The sequence below is a fragment of the Grammomys surdaster genome, unplaced genomic scaffold (genome assembly GCF_004785775.1).
Source record: "Grammomys surdaster isolate TR1022 unplaced genomic scaffold, NIH_TR_1.0 137, whole genome shotgun sequence".
In the NCBI taxonomy this organism is placed as follows: Eukaryota; Metazoa; Chordata; class Mammalia; order Rodentia; family Muridae; genus Grammomys; species Grammomys surdaster.
In genome coordinates this window covers 3,673,919-3,689,985 of record NW_021604595.1, presented here as the reverse complement: position 1 = coordinate 3,689,985, position 16,067 = coordinate 3,673,919, and the positions used below count along the sequence as shown (strand labels likewise).

Genomic DNA, 16,067 nt, shown 5'->3' with positions numbered 1-16,067 from the left:
AAGATCCTTCTGTGCTTTTCCGGCTGAATGTGAGCACAAACTTTGTAAAATGCCCATAAGTGTGTAGACCTCTCCTTTTACGGGGATTTGAAATGGAAAAAGGACAGGAATGCATTCTCTTTAGGTGTTTTACACATAAATTGTACCGTGGACACAGAATCTGACTGTATTAGGGACAAAGTATTAGTACTTTGAGAATGGGCTCTTCAAAAGGATTAGGGAGAGAAAACAGCCGTACTGATCTTTTCTCCTAGGAAAATGTTTCTTTATTCTGGGTCTCTGTTGTTGCAATACAGTCTATGGGACAGCACATACTGGTTACAGAAAACAGTTCTCTATTCTGGGTCTCTTTGTTGTTACAATACAGTTGAAAGGAGAGCACACACTAGTTATAGGAAATATGTCTTTATTCTAAGTCTCTTTATTGATGGAATAAAGTTAATGAGAGAGCACACACGGGTTACGGGAAACATTTGAACCCTAGGTTTTTTGGTTTTGTTTGTTTGTTTGTTTGTTTTGTTTTGTTTTTTAATCTATAAACTCAAGACAAAGACACCATACAGCATACAAAGATAGGAAGGAATATCATAGAAGAAGGTGACACCAGATGCCAAGTCACAGATGAACAACATGGCTACAGAACCATCATCCAGATGAGAGAAGGATCACCCTGGAAGAAACACATGGAGACTGTCCACTGTGCTGGGCTCTGTTGAATGGAGACTCCCACAGCTGGAAGAAGAGCGGAAAGATGGGTCATTTTTTAAAACTCCTACAAAACCAAGAGCTGGCCAGATATGGTGGCACATACCTATAAACTCAGTTCTCATGAGACTAAGGAGGAGGACCAAAAGTTTGAGGCTAGCCTGGGCTACATAACAAGACTCTTGTCTCAGAAGACAAAGAACAAAAAGGAAAGGAAAGAAAAGGATAAAATGGAAAAAGGAAAGAGAAAAAGAAAAACCAAGATGCTGTTAAAAATAGCTTCAGGAAACTAGATGAGCCAGGAGATAATCAGAGTGGCCCTTAGGAGTCAGATGTGACTTGCTGTGACTTGCCGTGAATTGTGACAGCACGCCATTAAAAAGATGAGACACAGGTAACTGTGTAGGCTTGGAAGGCTGATACACACCTGTAATCACAGTCTCAGGGAAGCAGAGAGACAGGAAGATTGAGAATTGGAAGCCATCTTGGACTATGCTGTGATTGTTAGGCAAGCCTGGGTTATAGAGTGAGAGCCTGTCTCAAATAAATAGATAAATAAATTTAACAGACAGATGTGCTCTGGTGGAACTCAATGGATAATGCCTTAAAACGGAAGAAAACCAGACAAGATTTAGATGAAATCATATTACTTGGGGATGAAGAGATAATTGTCCAAAAAATATTGCCAGAGTGATTTGAAAATGATTGTCTCTCCAAATGAAAAGATATAAGCAGGAAGCTATTGTGTTTTTTATAAGAACTGCATACTAAGTTTTGCAGTAAGGTAGAAGAAAAACAGTCTTTCCGCCATGATGAAATGAGTATGTGAAGGTGTGGCTTAGTTTAACGTGGCCTAACCAGTCTACAATAGATACATCACAAGATACCCTTCGGATTCTATGAACCTCCCACCTTGATAAAGGCCAAAGTTAAACTTTACAAAAGGAAAATGAGGTGAGATGTGAAATCAACAAAGCACATATTTATAGGCAACTGAATGAAGGAAATGAGGAGTAGGTGTGTACTCAAGGACTATTATCCAGCTATTAAATGAAGAAAGACCCACCGCCCATGCCAAAACGGACGGGATAGGAAGAAGTGATATCAAGTGAAATAATCCAGACACCCCAAGAGAAAACCCCATGTTCTCAGACCCATGTGGGAGCTAAGACTACTGATATCCAAGAAGGAGAGGGCTGAATGTTGGTGACTAGAAGCTAGAGAGAGTTGGGGAGGAAAGGGAGTTGTATTGTAATGGGTACCTACACGTCTGAGGAACAGCAAGGTTCAGTGTTCTATTATACAGTACAGTAACTGTATATTACCACAACCTGTTATATGATTAGTAAAGAACTAAGAGGGGAGCTTGAGGATACACACATGCACACATACATGCACACACACACACACACACACGATTGCTGTGTAAGTGGATGGAAAGGCTAACCATCCTGATTCAATCATGACGTAATACTGAGTTCCCATACTGTGTCCTGTAACTGTGCTATGTCATCTAAAAGAGAAAAGAGGAGAGAGGGAGAGAGAGAGAGAGAGAGAGAGAGAGAGAGAGAGAGAGAGAGAGAGAATGGTAAAGAAAACGCTAAGGGGGAGTTTTAAATAAGAAAAGTAATGACAATTAAGGTGGGCTTCCCATCATAATTAACCTCAAGAGATACTTCAAAAATTCATAGACAAGGAATTAAGATCGATGTCAAGTATGAGCAACGTGGTGTGTGTATGTAGTAACTTGAGGAGGTGGAGCGTTAGCTGATCAAAGCCAGACTTGCCTACAGAGCTAGTTGAAGACCAGCCTGGTCTACATGAAGAATCCCAGGCCAACCAGGCCTACCTATTGAGGCTCTGTTTTGTTTGTTTGTTTCTGTTTTAAGAAATAAATTACCCTCAAATACAGTTTCTTAAAACAAATCTTTAAGAGGATGGTAAGGCAGCTCAATGGTTAAGAGCACTGGCTGCTCTTCCCGAGGGCTTGCGTTCGTGTCTTGGCACTCCTGTGGAAACTCACACTTGTCTGTAACTCCAGTCCTAGAGGATCCAATGACCTCTTCTGGCCTCTGTGGGCATCAGGCACGCACACACGCACATGGTACATAGACATACATGCAGGCAAAACATCCATAAATAGTAACCAATATGATTTTTGTTTTGAACATGAAATGCTTTTTTATAGCATGTTTTACAAGGGGAGGGGGTAAGAGGGTCCAGGTGGTGGAAAAGTACAAAATCTTCTTGGCCTGTGCCTTGAAACATGTCATGGTCTATACGGTACACTGCCTTGAATTATGATCTACCTGCAGTTCTTCAGAAGATATGGTACACTGCTTGAGTTATGGTCTCCCTGCTATTCTTAAGAAGACATGGTACTCTGCTTTGAGTCTGTCTGCAGTTGCTAAGCAGGATCTTGCAGTTGCCAAGCTTCAGAGGACATTGTGCAGGTGGGGAAAGGTAGGGGGTAAGGGTAAGGGCGAGGGTCCTGGCTTCTGGCATCTCCCCCTTCTCTGTTTAGTTAGAGAAGGCGTCTTATGTTCAATCCCAACTATGTGAGTTTTGAATTTGGATGTCTAATTATGGGGGGTCTTAGACAAGTTCACAACCCCAAAACACTGATGTGAGACAAGTCACATCGATGGTCGAAGGCTTTAGGCTGTCGACGATGGGCAACGTCAAGGGACTCTGATGTGGGTGAAAGGAGGGTGAGAGCCCTGTCTTAGGCCATGTAGGCTGCACCCACTCCCAGCACCACGCACTCCTTTTCGGCTGCATTGGGTGGGCCCCTGGGAAGTGGACCTACAATAATCCCGTCATTGGGCTAACTCACAGCCATCCTAGTCTCTTGTAAATGTTCAAGTTACCAACCATTTGTCAGTTTGGGGTGTAATATTGTCATAAAGGAAGGCTCCCCAATGTTAGCGGCCATATCAAGGGTGGCCTTGGTTTAGGAAAAAGCCAATTTTTGTTGTGGTGATCAAGAGGCCAAGCTCTCTAGCGAGAGAAATGAGGGCAAAGCCAGGCATACCAGGAACCCTTCTGGAGGGCGTGGAAGTCTAGGGGTCGACCGTAGGGGGAGGCAGGGGAGCTGACAGCTGTGTCAGTCTCCTGCGGAGTCACTTCTGGATCCTCTGCAATTTTCAGCTGATGGTAATGAACTTCAACTGCCTTCTTGATGGCAGCATCAACCTGGTTCCGTGGACGACAGGTCACGGGCGATGATCTCTGTCTTGCTCAATCTTGATGTCGTGCGCACATCCTCTCAATGAGACCAATATTATTTTTAAAAACTTAAAACTGTAAAATGTAAGGACGTGAGCACGTTTTCCTCTGGTCTGATGTGCTGTTGGCAGTAGAGAGTCTTCTCTAGGATCCCTTCTACAGGGACAGGGCGGCTGGGATTTTGGAGAGCCATGTTTGAGCTAGACCATCTGACCCAGACTCTTGAGTCTTCGGTTGTAAATCTGGCCTGTTCCACTTCCGATTCTTAGACTGTCACCTAGCTACCTTGCCCCCTCACCCTGTTCCACTGACCTCCTATCCAAACTCTTCTGTATGTCTCCCTTGCTCAGACCCCATTCCCCACCAGACCCTCGAGTTCCCATCTGCCATGGCAACTCTATGCCTCTCCTCAGCCTCCTTAATTCCCAGCTCCTGTCAAAAGTTGGCAAAATGTGTTTTGAAATGCCAAGACAAATGGGCTGGAATGTGGAGAATCTCTGGCTATGCTTAGTCTTGAAAGTCTGTACAGCAGCTGAGGTCAAACGTAGAGACTGAGAAGGTTCCAGTAGAGCACATGGCTGCCTCAGACCCCATCGGTCACCCTGGGCAAGCTAATGTGGATCCTGGTGTCTCCTTTCTTTTTGCTGTTAAGTGACTCTTACAGGGTGCTCCTAAATTTTAAACCTAGAGGTATCCTTGTAGTCTCCTCGTGCCCTGTTTTGGTCTCATCAGAGGCTGTGACAAGACTCGCTGACTTTACATGAAGTGGCATCTGAGTGGCTTTTAGACCACATTCCACAGCAATCTGCCTCGCCCTGAAGTTGATAGGCTGAGTCCTGCTGTCTTTCAACCTGTGTGTGACACTCACTATTAGATAGCTTGAGATTGGAACCAGTTGAGGAGTCTGATTAAGCCATGGGCTGGGAAGGCAGTCCCAAGTGTGAAATTTAACAGGCTTTCCCAAAACAGCTTGCCCTGGTGGGGGAGAGCCAGAGGTGGTTTGAGAAGCTGGCTAACAAAGCAGATGCATTTCCCTGCTATCGGAGACTAGGTCCATGGTGATAATGTTTGGTGAGTGACTAACAGGGAAACAAGATAACTGAACAGATGGGCAGCTATTAAAAGATTGGAGGGTCTTTCATCATTTCTCAAATGGCCCTCACCCACCTAAGAGATACCGCTTCCCCTGCAAGAAGATTATGTAAAGGATTCAATTAAATCCCTCCTTCCCTTCTCACCCCCACCCCCTTCAACTGCAATGGAATCAGAAGCTCTGACGTGAAGAGGAAAAGAATAGCTGAGTAACTTCTAATTTTGCAGCCCCTCGGGATTAGATGCTGGATTCAGCTGTGCAGAGAGTACTGCTCCATATTTTGAGAGAGCTGCCATCGGCAGCTTCCAGAGCGATGGGTTTCCAAAATAAGACCACGAGTTCTGTGTCCATCTCTGATCACTGATACTTGGATGCTGAAGTACAAAGTCAGGCTCGTGGTTAGATGTGGTTAACCTTGCGTTTGGAAACCGTGGTGACCTGTTATAATTGTACTTAAGCTGAAAAATGCAGAGGCACACGTTCTCCTGGCTTCCAGGGTGGGTGGGTGGGGAATCTGAAGTATCCACACATCCCAGGATGACATAGCTCACCCATGTTCTAGGGCAGCTGTGTATGAGATTCAGAAGCATGCTGCCCCTCCTTTGCTCAGAATGATGCTTGCAAAGTTCCTAAGAGTGGAAGAAACCACAGGCCCTGACTAAAGCAGGCATGTTTTATTCTCTGTGGGGTCGCTGACTAATTTCCACCAAAGGCAGTCATTAGTAAGTATCTAGAGATACAGCTCACAGATAGCACTGAGTTAACTGGGTTCGGTTCACAGAGGACTCTCTCTCTGTGTAAGGTCCAGGATTAGCCATGTGACTTGGTTAAATATGTGTTTGGAAACAGAAAATGATGGGAGTGTGATCCCTCCTTCATCCCCGATCAGCTTCCATCTCTCTTCCATCTCTCTTCCTGCCTGAGTAACAGATAACTAAAGACCCAGCCTCCAAAATCCAGCCCAGCCAACACTAACATGCGCACCTCAAAGTAATCAGCAGCCTCCACAAGGAAAATAACCACCTTTAATATTTTAAATTAAAACCTCCGCAATTCAGGATCATTATAGCCTAAGATAATTTCACAACAGAAACATGGAAACAAGCTGATAATAATTAATACCCAGAGGTGATGGTATCTCCCTGCCTGAGGAACAATACACGATTCTAGAAACAATTTCATACAATTAGGTGAACAAGGATTATTCGTGGGTTTAGAGTTGCCCTGGGTAATCATGCTTTAACACGGTGACTGGAACTAGTTAAAATATGTTCCCACCACTTAGCCTCATAAGCATTTGTGATATTAATTTGGGGTTATGCGTCTGTGGCTTTTAGGTAAGTGCTATACAAAATTGGCATCAGGCAGCAACACTGGAATAACAGAGATTATTCCCAAAAGCTGGGAATAATGGGAAGCTATGTAATGTTTGCATCTATGGTTTTATACTGTGTTTTTTAAAAAGTCATTCCAGGCATGGTATGATGAAGGCCTTTAATCCTAGCACTGAGGAGGCAGAGGCAGGTGGATCTCTGTGAGTTTGAGGTCTGCCTGCTCTACATAATGACTTCCAGAACAGCCAGGGCTACATAGAGAGATCTTCACGCAGCAAACAAACAAACGAAAGAAAACAAAAACCAAACACTGAACTGAGAATCTTCCGTTTCAGGCATCCTCATGGCAGGAGGTGATAGAATCTGTTCTTCAGTGATATTTACCTTCTCTCCTACTGTTCAGTGGGAGGATGTCAGTTTGCTCCCCCTCGGGGATGCTCACGTAATCTCTGTGTCTGTGTCTTTCTAGAATGGCAGACATGCTGGGATTGATGGAGAGACTGGAACATGCAGTCAGCCGGCTGGAGCAGCTGTCCGCGGGGTTGCATGGATCTCCTGAAGGCTGTGGGGAAGTTAATGGTGTCAATGGAGGTAAGGCCACCTCCTGATGTCATTACTGTACTGGTCTTTGTGTGGTTCACTTAGCCCCTCTTTCAACACATTTTTTCCCCAAAATCTGACTTCCACTTCCTTCAAACTCCTTCTCCTTCCTTTGGGTGTGATCGCAACCTTAACCACAGGCAAGCAGTCCTTGGGAAAGAAAATGAAGGGATACGTTTGCTTTCTCCCACAAACACATGCAGGTTTTATGAACCAGCTTCAGAAGAAGACTTTAGAAGCTGCGAGCTGTAGTCCACAAAAAAACGATCAACATCTGAACAATATAGCCCACAATCAAAGAGGTGTTGCTTTGTTTTAATGTGTAACTGTATCATTGAAGGAATTATCAAAGATAGGATGGATGTGCTCTGTTGGAAGGCACGGAAAGGGATTAGGTACTGCAGGTATTCACTATAAAGACGAGTCACTGCATTTGGCCACCGCAACTTCGACTGAAGCTTGTCCCAGGTTCAGCCAATGATGGAGCAAGGCCGTGACCAGAGCATGTAATCTGACCTCTGAGCATCCCTAATAGATCTCCTCTCGGGGTGGGTACAGGTGCTGAGGATTGAACCCAGAGTGCTTTTTTTAAAAAGAGCTTTTGGGTTGGAGAGTTGACTTGGTGGGTAAAGGTACTTGCCACACAAACCTGGCAACCTGAGTTTGATCCCCAGAACCCACATAAAGGTGGAAAGAGAACTGACTCCACAGAGTGACCCCTCAGATGGCCATATGTATACTGTTGCATAGGTATCCTACAAACACATTACGCATGCATGCATGCATACATTTTTAAAAAGATTTTTTTTCAAAAATTGTAGCATCAAAAATAAAAAGTTAAGAATTTTCTTTAAGCCAGGAGTGCTGGTGCACACCTTAATCCCAACACTCAGAAGGTAGACACAGTGATCAAGAGTTCAAGACCAGCTTCAACTATAGATCTGCCTTAGTTTGGGTTGTTTGGTTGTTTGGTTGTTTGTTTGGTTGGTTGGTTGGTGTTTTGTTTTGTTTTGTTTTGTTTTGTTTTGTTTTCTGTAAAGAGACACCAGTGACCAAGACAACTCTCATAAAGGAAAGCATTTAATTGGGACTGGCTTACAGTTTCAGAGGTTCTGTCCATTATCATCATGGCATGAAGCCAGGCACATCAAAGTGTCCAGGCAGACACGGCGCTGGAGGAGTTCTACTTCTTGATCAAAAGGCAGCCAAGAAGAGACCATACTGGGTGGAACCTGAGCATAGGAGTCCTCAAAGCCCGCCTATACAATGACACACTTCCTCCAACAAAGCCACACCTCCTCCAATAAGACCACATTTCCTAATAGTGTCACCTCCTATGGCCAAGCATTCAAACACACAAATCTATGAGGGACATACCTATTCAAAGGACCACAGTATCTAATTTGAGGTCAGCCTGGTTTACATGAGACGCTGCCGGAATTTAAAAAAAATAAAAAATAAAATAGCAAAAAACAAAAACCAACAATAACAAAAAAACCTTGAAAAGAAAAGAAAAGACAAATAAAAGCCAAAAGTAAATAGCAGGTAATACATATGGCAAACTTTTTAAGCTATTTTAAGCTATCTACAATAGAATTTCCAAAATGGAAATTCCAAATTTCCCAACTATTGCATGAGCTATATACTGCATGGTACATAATTGCCTTAAAAAAATCTATTCATTGCTCATCTAAAATTAAAATTTAACATGATGATCTGTATTGAATATGCAGTTCTATTCCTGACCTGTGTGTGCACACACAGCTCCTCTGACCTGTTTTAAAATATAAAGCCAGTCTTTGGGGAGCTGGGGAAAGCCTCAGGCAAGAGGACACCTCAACACCTCTTTGCCCAGGAAAGACATGCATTACTGCTTCTAGAACATTGGGTGTTTGGGGACCTGTGTGTCCTATTACACACCACAGAACAGAAAATACTGTGTGAACTCAAAATGTACTGGCTCTGCCTTCCCTCTGAACATGCTAAAAACCAAAGTGGCCTGAATGGACTAGAAGGAGGGATGGTTTAAAGAGCCTGAATGGACTAGAAGGAGGGATGGCTTAAAGGGAGCCTGGGATGAGCCAGAGTCTCTTCTATAGACAGTCTAAGATGTACTAGTGGTTCCTTCATAAGCCCTTCCTTTCATTGGTGTCTGGACCTTATAAACCCCATTTCTATAGCAAAATCTTTCCACTGTCTCCAGCAACTTTGTCTCATTATGTGCTGGACAGTAAGTGACTGCAGAAATTTCCTTAAGGTCCCTCCCTGCCCACCAATAAGAAGCCTATCAATGTGTAAAATAAAGTTCAATTCCAGGAGATGATGGGTATCTAAATGAAGAGGAACAGCCAATAATTTAAACCTCACACATTTAAAAAGGTAGCACACAAAACCAAGTGTTTCCTAGAGAGAGAGAGAGAGAGAGAGAGAGAGAGAGAGAGAGAGAGAGAGTTAGAAAGGAGGTTCAATGGGTAAAGAACTTGCCATGCAAGCAAAGAGGCAGGGTTTAGTTCCCCAGAACCCATTTAGAAGCCAGGCCTGTAACCCCAGCACTGTACACAGAGGCAGGAAATCTCTGAGCTTTGGGTTCAGTGAGAGATCCTGCCTCAGTGCTTAAGGTGGGCAGTGACCAAGGAAGACACCTCACATCAGCCCCATACCTCTAAATGCTAAAGCACATGCATGTGCATCTGAGCAAACCTGTACACATATATGCACACACGCAACATGTACATATATACACAAAAAGAGAAAGAAATGTCCTGAGGGGGGGGAGACTGAATAAAATTGGAGGACACAAAATTAAATTATTTGATATTTAAACAAATGTTTTCTTAATTGTTTCCAATCACTCACTAAAGCAAAGGTCCCCTGGGAAAATTAGCCAGCAAGTTCTTTTACTTGAAGTGGAGTTATTAGCAAGTGGGATAATTAGGGAGACACCTGAGTGGTTCCCATTCTTAAAATGTTTTATTTAATCTGAAGAAATGTCACCTATAATCCCAGCACCTGGGAGACTGTGACAGGGTGTATATGTGAAATACTTAGTAGTTAATCAATTGAGTTTTCTCCCTAAATATAGACATTATTGCTGTATATAGTAATAGTACTATATACCATATATACTATATAGTACTCTATACTATATTACTGTTTTGTGTTCAATACTAAATAAAGCTATGTCTTCTATAATTTAAAGAAAAATTTTAGAAAGAACTCAGGCCATTACAAATACGTATCATCCAGAGATCAAGAACCTCTCTATAAGTTTTGAGTTTGTTTTTTGTTTGTTTGTTTGTTTGTTTGTTTGTTTTGCTCTGTTTTTCTGTCTTATTTTTCTGACAATCGGGTAAGTTCAGCTCCACATCGGAAGAAGTACTGCATCCCTGCCCCATGATGATCATGGTCCTGGGTGCAGGAGACCTCAGATGAATTATACACAGTCCAACTCCTCCGGCATCTTTGCTCTGCCTACATTACCATTCAGAGCCAAGGATGCTTTGATTAAAAGACACTCAAAGGATACAGTCGAGGGGAAGAACAGATCATTAAAGGCTGCCCGGAGGAGGTGTGAACAGAGTCTGGGATGAAAGGGAACTGGAAACATATTCTGTTTCATCATTTTTGCCTTTCGATAGGCAGCGGCCCCCATCATGTTTCTGAAATCTTTTTTTTTTCCACTTTAAATGCTCAACAGAAACATCTCACACCTCCCTCAATCGACAATCAAGTCTGTCAGTTTCCAGATAGACATACATCAATCACTGCCCCCAACACATTCCAACCCCTCCTTGGGGCTGTGGAAACGGGTAATTGGAATAAAAAGAAAAGGAAGCTTTCTCTCTTAGTTTTGTGAGCAGGGATGAGGCATTTGAAGAAAGAAAGGGTTTGAGTTTTTAAAAACTACAAATTTCTTAATGTTAGGGGAGGAAAGCCAAGGTTTTAGGTTTGGGATATTTTGTTTGTTTTTTTTTTTTTTAGTTAGTTAGTTAAAATGCCGATTAGGGAACAGGGCACGCAAGTTGGACCGCTGTCCGCACAGCTTGCGCTGCACACTGGCTGCTGGTCGAGCTCTGTACAGATCGGTCCATAATGATGCTCATTCTCTCCACCCTCTCCATGGGAAATAAAGGAGGAAGAAAAGTGGGGTTGCCCCTCTTGCTCAGAGTTCACTGTCCTCTGAATTCCTGGAGACTCTGGGCAACTCTGTAGGTTGGTGTTGTACCTGGAAGAGCTAGGGAGGAAGAGGCAGTGACACTGAGGAGCCTGGGTCAGTTCAGTCGGAGATCTGTCTGTAGTTCAGGCCTGTCTGCTCTGTCTGCACTTCTGTTACCTCATCTGTAGTACCGTGGTGAGGTGCCTGCTTCCCTGCTGGGCTTGCAGATGCCTTAGTTACTTTTCTCATCAATGTAACAAAATGCCTGATAAAAACCAGCTTAAGAGAGGGGAAGAACTTTGGGGGTGGCGGGGAGCTCATAGTTTGAGGCATATGGGCCATTAAGCCAAGAAGTCTTACTGATGGGTGCAGGAGGCAATGGGTCACCAACAGCCACAGTCAGGAAGCAGAGATAAATGCTGGCACTCAACTTGCTATCTCCCCATTCAGCCCAGGACTCCTGCTTGTAGGCTGCTGCCCCCCACATTCCTTTAAGGTTAAACCTCTCTGGAACTCTCTTACTAAAACCCTGACTTTCCTCCCCTAAAACAGAGACGTTTATCCTTGCAGTTTATTAAAACTCAAACCAAAGCCCCATGTGAACTATATACATAGAGGTGTGTCCATTCGGTCGTTCTAAATCCAGCTGAGTTGATAAGCAAGAGAACCGTCAGGGTAGAGAACGGAATAAATGGTGCTGATGGAAGTCTTCACCAACAAGGAAGGAGATTGGGCAAAGGGGATTTTTCCGGAGCCGTAGTGAATATGGGGTGCACGGAGGAATGAATGACTGAATAGGGGATGACATTCAGCCTCCACGTGACCTGTGGCAAGCCAGCCCCAGCTTCCATAAAACCACTGGGGAGTAACCAAGCCATTCTCTTTCCACAGGCGTGGCTCCGTCCGTGGAAGCCTTTGACAAACTGATGAACAGTATGGTAGCAGAGTTCTTAAAGAACAGCCGAGTCCTTGCTGGTGACGTAGAGACTCACGTGAGTACTTCTTGCCCCTCAAGCAACCTCAATGGCATCACGATGTCCACTCTGCTTATTTTTCCCTTCATTTATACATTTATTTATCTGCCCTTCAAGCGTCTACTGATTCAAGCTTCAAAAGGTACCAGGAATTCAGAGACGTGTGAGACAAGAGAGTCCTGACTCGCCCCTGCCTCCAGGCCGTTATCTTTATCTTTGGGAAATAAAAGACATACATAACTATATAACCAACTGAGGTGTTATAGATATTGCCAAAAAATAAGGAAATAGACAATGATGTGGAAAGTTCTAGAAGCAGGGCTGTTGGTATCGAAGCCTTATCTCAAGAGGTGACTTTTGAGCAGAGATCTTCATAATGGGCCAGCCTGGTGCTGTTTGTAGTCTAATGCTGGTTCCTCAAGACCTGGTTACCCGAGAGATGAGAGAGTCCGCCCCTAGACGCTTTGTGAACCTTGCCCCAAGTTATTTCTGATTGGTGAATAAAGATGCCAACAGCCAATCGCTGGGCAGAAGAGACATAGGCGGGGCTTAGGGTGCCGGGTTTGAGGGTTGAGGAGACCCATGAGGGAGAGAAGAAAGGAATGGAGGAAAAGCCTCCGTAGGTTAGTTGAGTCTTGAAAAAACGTGACCCTGAGGGCTGGTCAATTGGAGCTAAGAGCAGCCCAGATGAAACATTGTAAATGATAACTCTGGGTTATCGATAGGAAAGTAAATTCTAATAGTATAGCTCTTGTGCTGTTTAAGGTTTACAGTAAATAATGAAAGTTGTGTGTCCGAGAACTCAATGATCAAAGCAGGGTAGAAACTCAGGGTTGAGATTTAAATCTACCACAATGTATTTTAGGAGAGAGAGGAAGCAAGAGAGGTAGTTATGGAGCAGAGCGGTCCAGACAGAGCACAGGGTTAGAGCAAAGGCCCAGAGGATGCTGGGATAAGCTGTTCTCAGCAGAGCAAAAGGCTGCTGCGGAGGTGGAAGTAGCCTGGAACTAGAACTGGATAGGACCTGCTAGTCACTGCAGAGGACTTGATTGTATACTCGCTGTGTTAGGAAGCTACTAGGGCACCAAACAGAGGGATTAGGATCAATTCACTTCACTAGTTAAAAAAAAAAAAAAAGATCCCCCAACAGAGTTGACTTTGGCACCAGGCACCAGACGCCATCCTTCCTCAGGGTCAGACTGAGGCTATTAGCAAACACCTGTTGGGATGCAAATATCATCAGAAAACCCCAGAACATAGAAAGTGTTGGCTTGGGTGCAGTGTTCTGTTGGCAGGCATGTGAATGGGGCATCCGTTAGAGAAAATGGCTTGGCAGGTACAGGAACACTGACAACAGCGTAAACATAAGATCTCCCAACCGAGCATGCACCCAAAAGCAATGAGGATAGACTTTCAAAGTGGAATAAGTACCCCCAAGTTCAGAACAGCATGAGTCTCGGCAGCCAAGACGAGAAGCAACTGGAAGCATCTGTGGACAGACGAATGCATCAAGGAAATGTGTTGTCTGACACTGTGCTAAGGAAAATAAATCCGACACAGAAAGGGGTGCATTGTGTGAGTACTCCTAGGTGATGCATCCAAAGAGACAAAATCCATAGAAACAGAGACTAGAGGTCACTAGAGGCAGGAATGGGGGGCAATGAGGAGTCTTCTAGTAGCTGTGAACCTACAGTTCTATGACAACGAAACCCAGAAATCTCAGCGCCGAATCATATACTTTAAGATGGTTAAGATGGTACTGGCTTTTGCTGGTATACTATTGTGTGTGTGTGGATGGTTGTGAGTCTGTGGCTACATGTGAAGCTGTATGTGTGCATGCATGCATGTAAGAGTCAACCCCAGATGTCTTTCTTCAGGTGAAATCCACCGTGTGTGTGAAACAGGATCACTCACCGGAGCCTGATACTTACTGACTGAGTGGACTCCAGAGATCATCCTGTCTTTACCTCACTAGCAGTGGGATTACAACTGTGAACCATGGCTGGCTTTTTACATGGGTGCCAGGGATCAGACACGCCCTTGGTGGGGCCAAATTCTTTCCTGGTTGAGCTATCTCCACAGCCCTTTTTCTTTTGTTTTCTTTTTCCTGTGTTTTTAAGTCATCATGAAAAGCACATGTCTCATAGTGACATTTCTATACCTCTGCATCACTATACTGTGTTCTAATTTGTCCCCCTTCCCTGCTGTCCTCTTCCATAACCCCTGTCCTCTCTGGTTGTCTCCCTTCCTCTGACTGTCCCTACTTTCTTCTTTCGGGTCACAAATATTCCATTGCCCTCTCTTCGAAATCTTAATATCTCTTCCATCCTTCATGATCCTCTTTCTAGATTCATGACCTACACCCAGACAGATACACACACACACACACACACACACACACAGAGAGAGAGAGAGAGACAGAGAGGGAGAGGGAGAGGGAGAGGGAGAGGGAGAGGGAGAGGGAGAGGGAGAGAGAGAGAGAGAGAGAGAGAGAGAGAGAGAGAGAGAGAGAGAGATGCAAAGTTTTTATGTCTTATCTTCTCATAACTTCTTTTCAGTTACAACCTGGGAGAAAGGAAAAAGTGTGTAGACTCTGGGAATGTCTGGATTGGGATAGATCTTTAAGGATGTGTACCCTGGTCTGCTAACTACAGACAGATTTATACCCCGGGCAGTTAGTCATTATTTACATCCTGGAAAAAACAGTTTCAACATAGGTTTACAGAAAATCAGATGCTTGAATTAAGTTGTTTGCGGTTAGGAAAAATAACTGGAGAAGACCCCATCTCTTCTCTGTTTCTGTTGATATCATATTCAACACCCAGCAGTGGTCTTGCAGAGTCTAGTGACTCTCCATCCCAGCAGCTCCAAGACTATAATTAAATAAGTGGTCAACCAATCACATCACAGGGTACTTGTCTGCTGCTCTGTCTAGCAGGGCATTAAACAGGGGTCTGGGGTGATCACCTGAAAGAGAGTTGGGGGGAAAACAGGAAGACACAAAGAACAGCTGCTTATCTATAGGCTGATCAAACCACAAATCTTACTTTTTCACACAGGGGTTATATACACATATAGCCAGGATGTAGGGAAGGGGAAGATACAGGAGTGTGGTGTTCAGGGGGAGTACAGATATCTTCCAGAACAGAGTGTCAGCTGGGTAAAGGTTCAGGGGGCAGGTCACTATGACTCTGCCTACGATTCACTTGTCCGTATCTAAGTTGGTACTATCCACCAAGGCTACCCAAGGTCTATGACTATCCACAAGACCCATGACTACTTGTTCCCATCCAGGCTAGTAAATTTCCAGCAAAGCTGCCTATTTACAATATCTTATACCTATCAGTTCAGTATTTTTCCACAGAGACCCAAGATTTTGTGTTATCAGGTTCACTTAGGCCTATGGCTGATTTTAGGGTTTCAGTATATAAGCAAGGCTGCCCTTGACAGTCTGCCAAAGATGTCCTCCACTGTCATTAAATACTTCTCCTGAAATACTCACTGACCCTTTTAGTTCTGGTTGTCTTTGTCTCTCTGAACGTTCACATACAGCAAACTAGTGTTGAATTTCTCATATTTGCCATACACAATCTACCTGAAAGCTAAGTACATAAAGGAGTGGTACCCCAATATGAAGACGAAATTCTTGCATGATGCTGTCACAGTGATTCAAGATCTGTGACCTTCAGTTGATGTTGACAGTATGTTTCTAGGGTAGGATAGTACATCAGAACTCTGGCTACTAATCTCACGAAACCCTAGATAGACGCTCTAACCAGAGAACAACATTTTTTCAAAAAATGTACGCCCTTGTGCAGAGTGAGCCTTCTATTTGCATAATAAAGAGTTCTTTTACATTCCTTTTAGAATAGAGAGAGGTGTAGGTGTATTTGGATTTAAATGAAATGCTTTTCCCTCCTCATCAGCTTATAAACAGTGCGGCTCTAATGAAAATATGTTCTCAACAATGGAAACGG

The 16,067-nt window shown here is 43.8% G+C and overlaps 1 protein-coding gene across 2 annotated transcripts in view; it reads left to right on the top strand.

The window, feature by feature from the left end:
• Nucleotides 1-16,067, top strand: part of Cap2 (cyclase associated actin cytoskeleton regulatory protein 2) — a 148,407-nt gene that overhangs the window by 15,790 nt on the left and 116,550 nt on the right. For both annotated transcript variants that reach the window (XM_028763265.1, XM_028763266.1), the window contains exons 2-3: nucleotides 6,830-6,951; nucleotides 12,008-12,108. In XM_028763265.1, coding sequence (XP_028619098.1) covers nucleotides 6,831-6,951; nucleotides 12,008-12,108 — 222 coding nt within the window. In that variant the 5' untranslated portion in view covers nucleotide 6,830. The remainder of the gene's footprint in view (nucleotides 1-6,829; nucleotides 6,952-12,007; nucleotides 12,109-16,067) is intronic.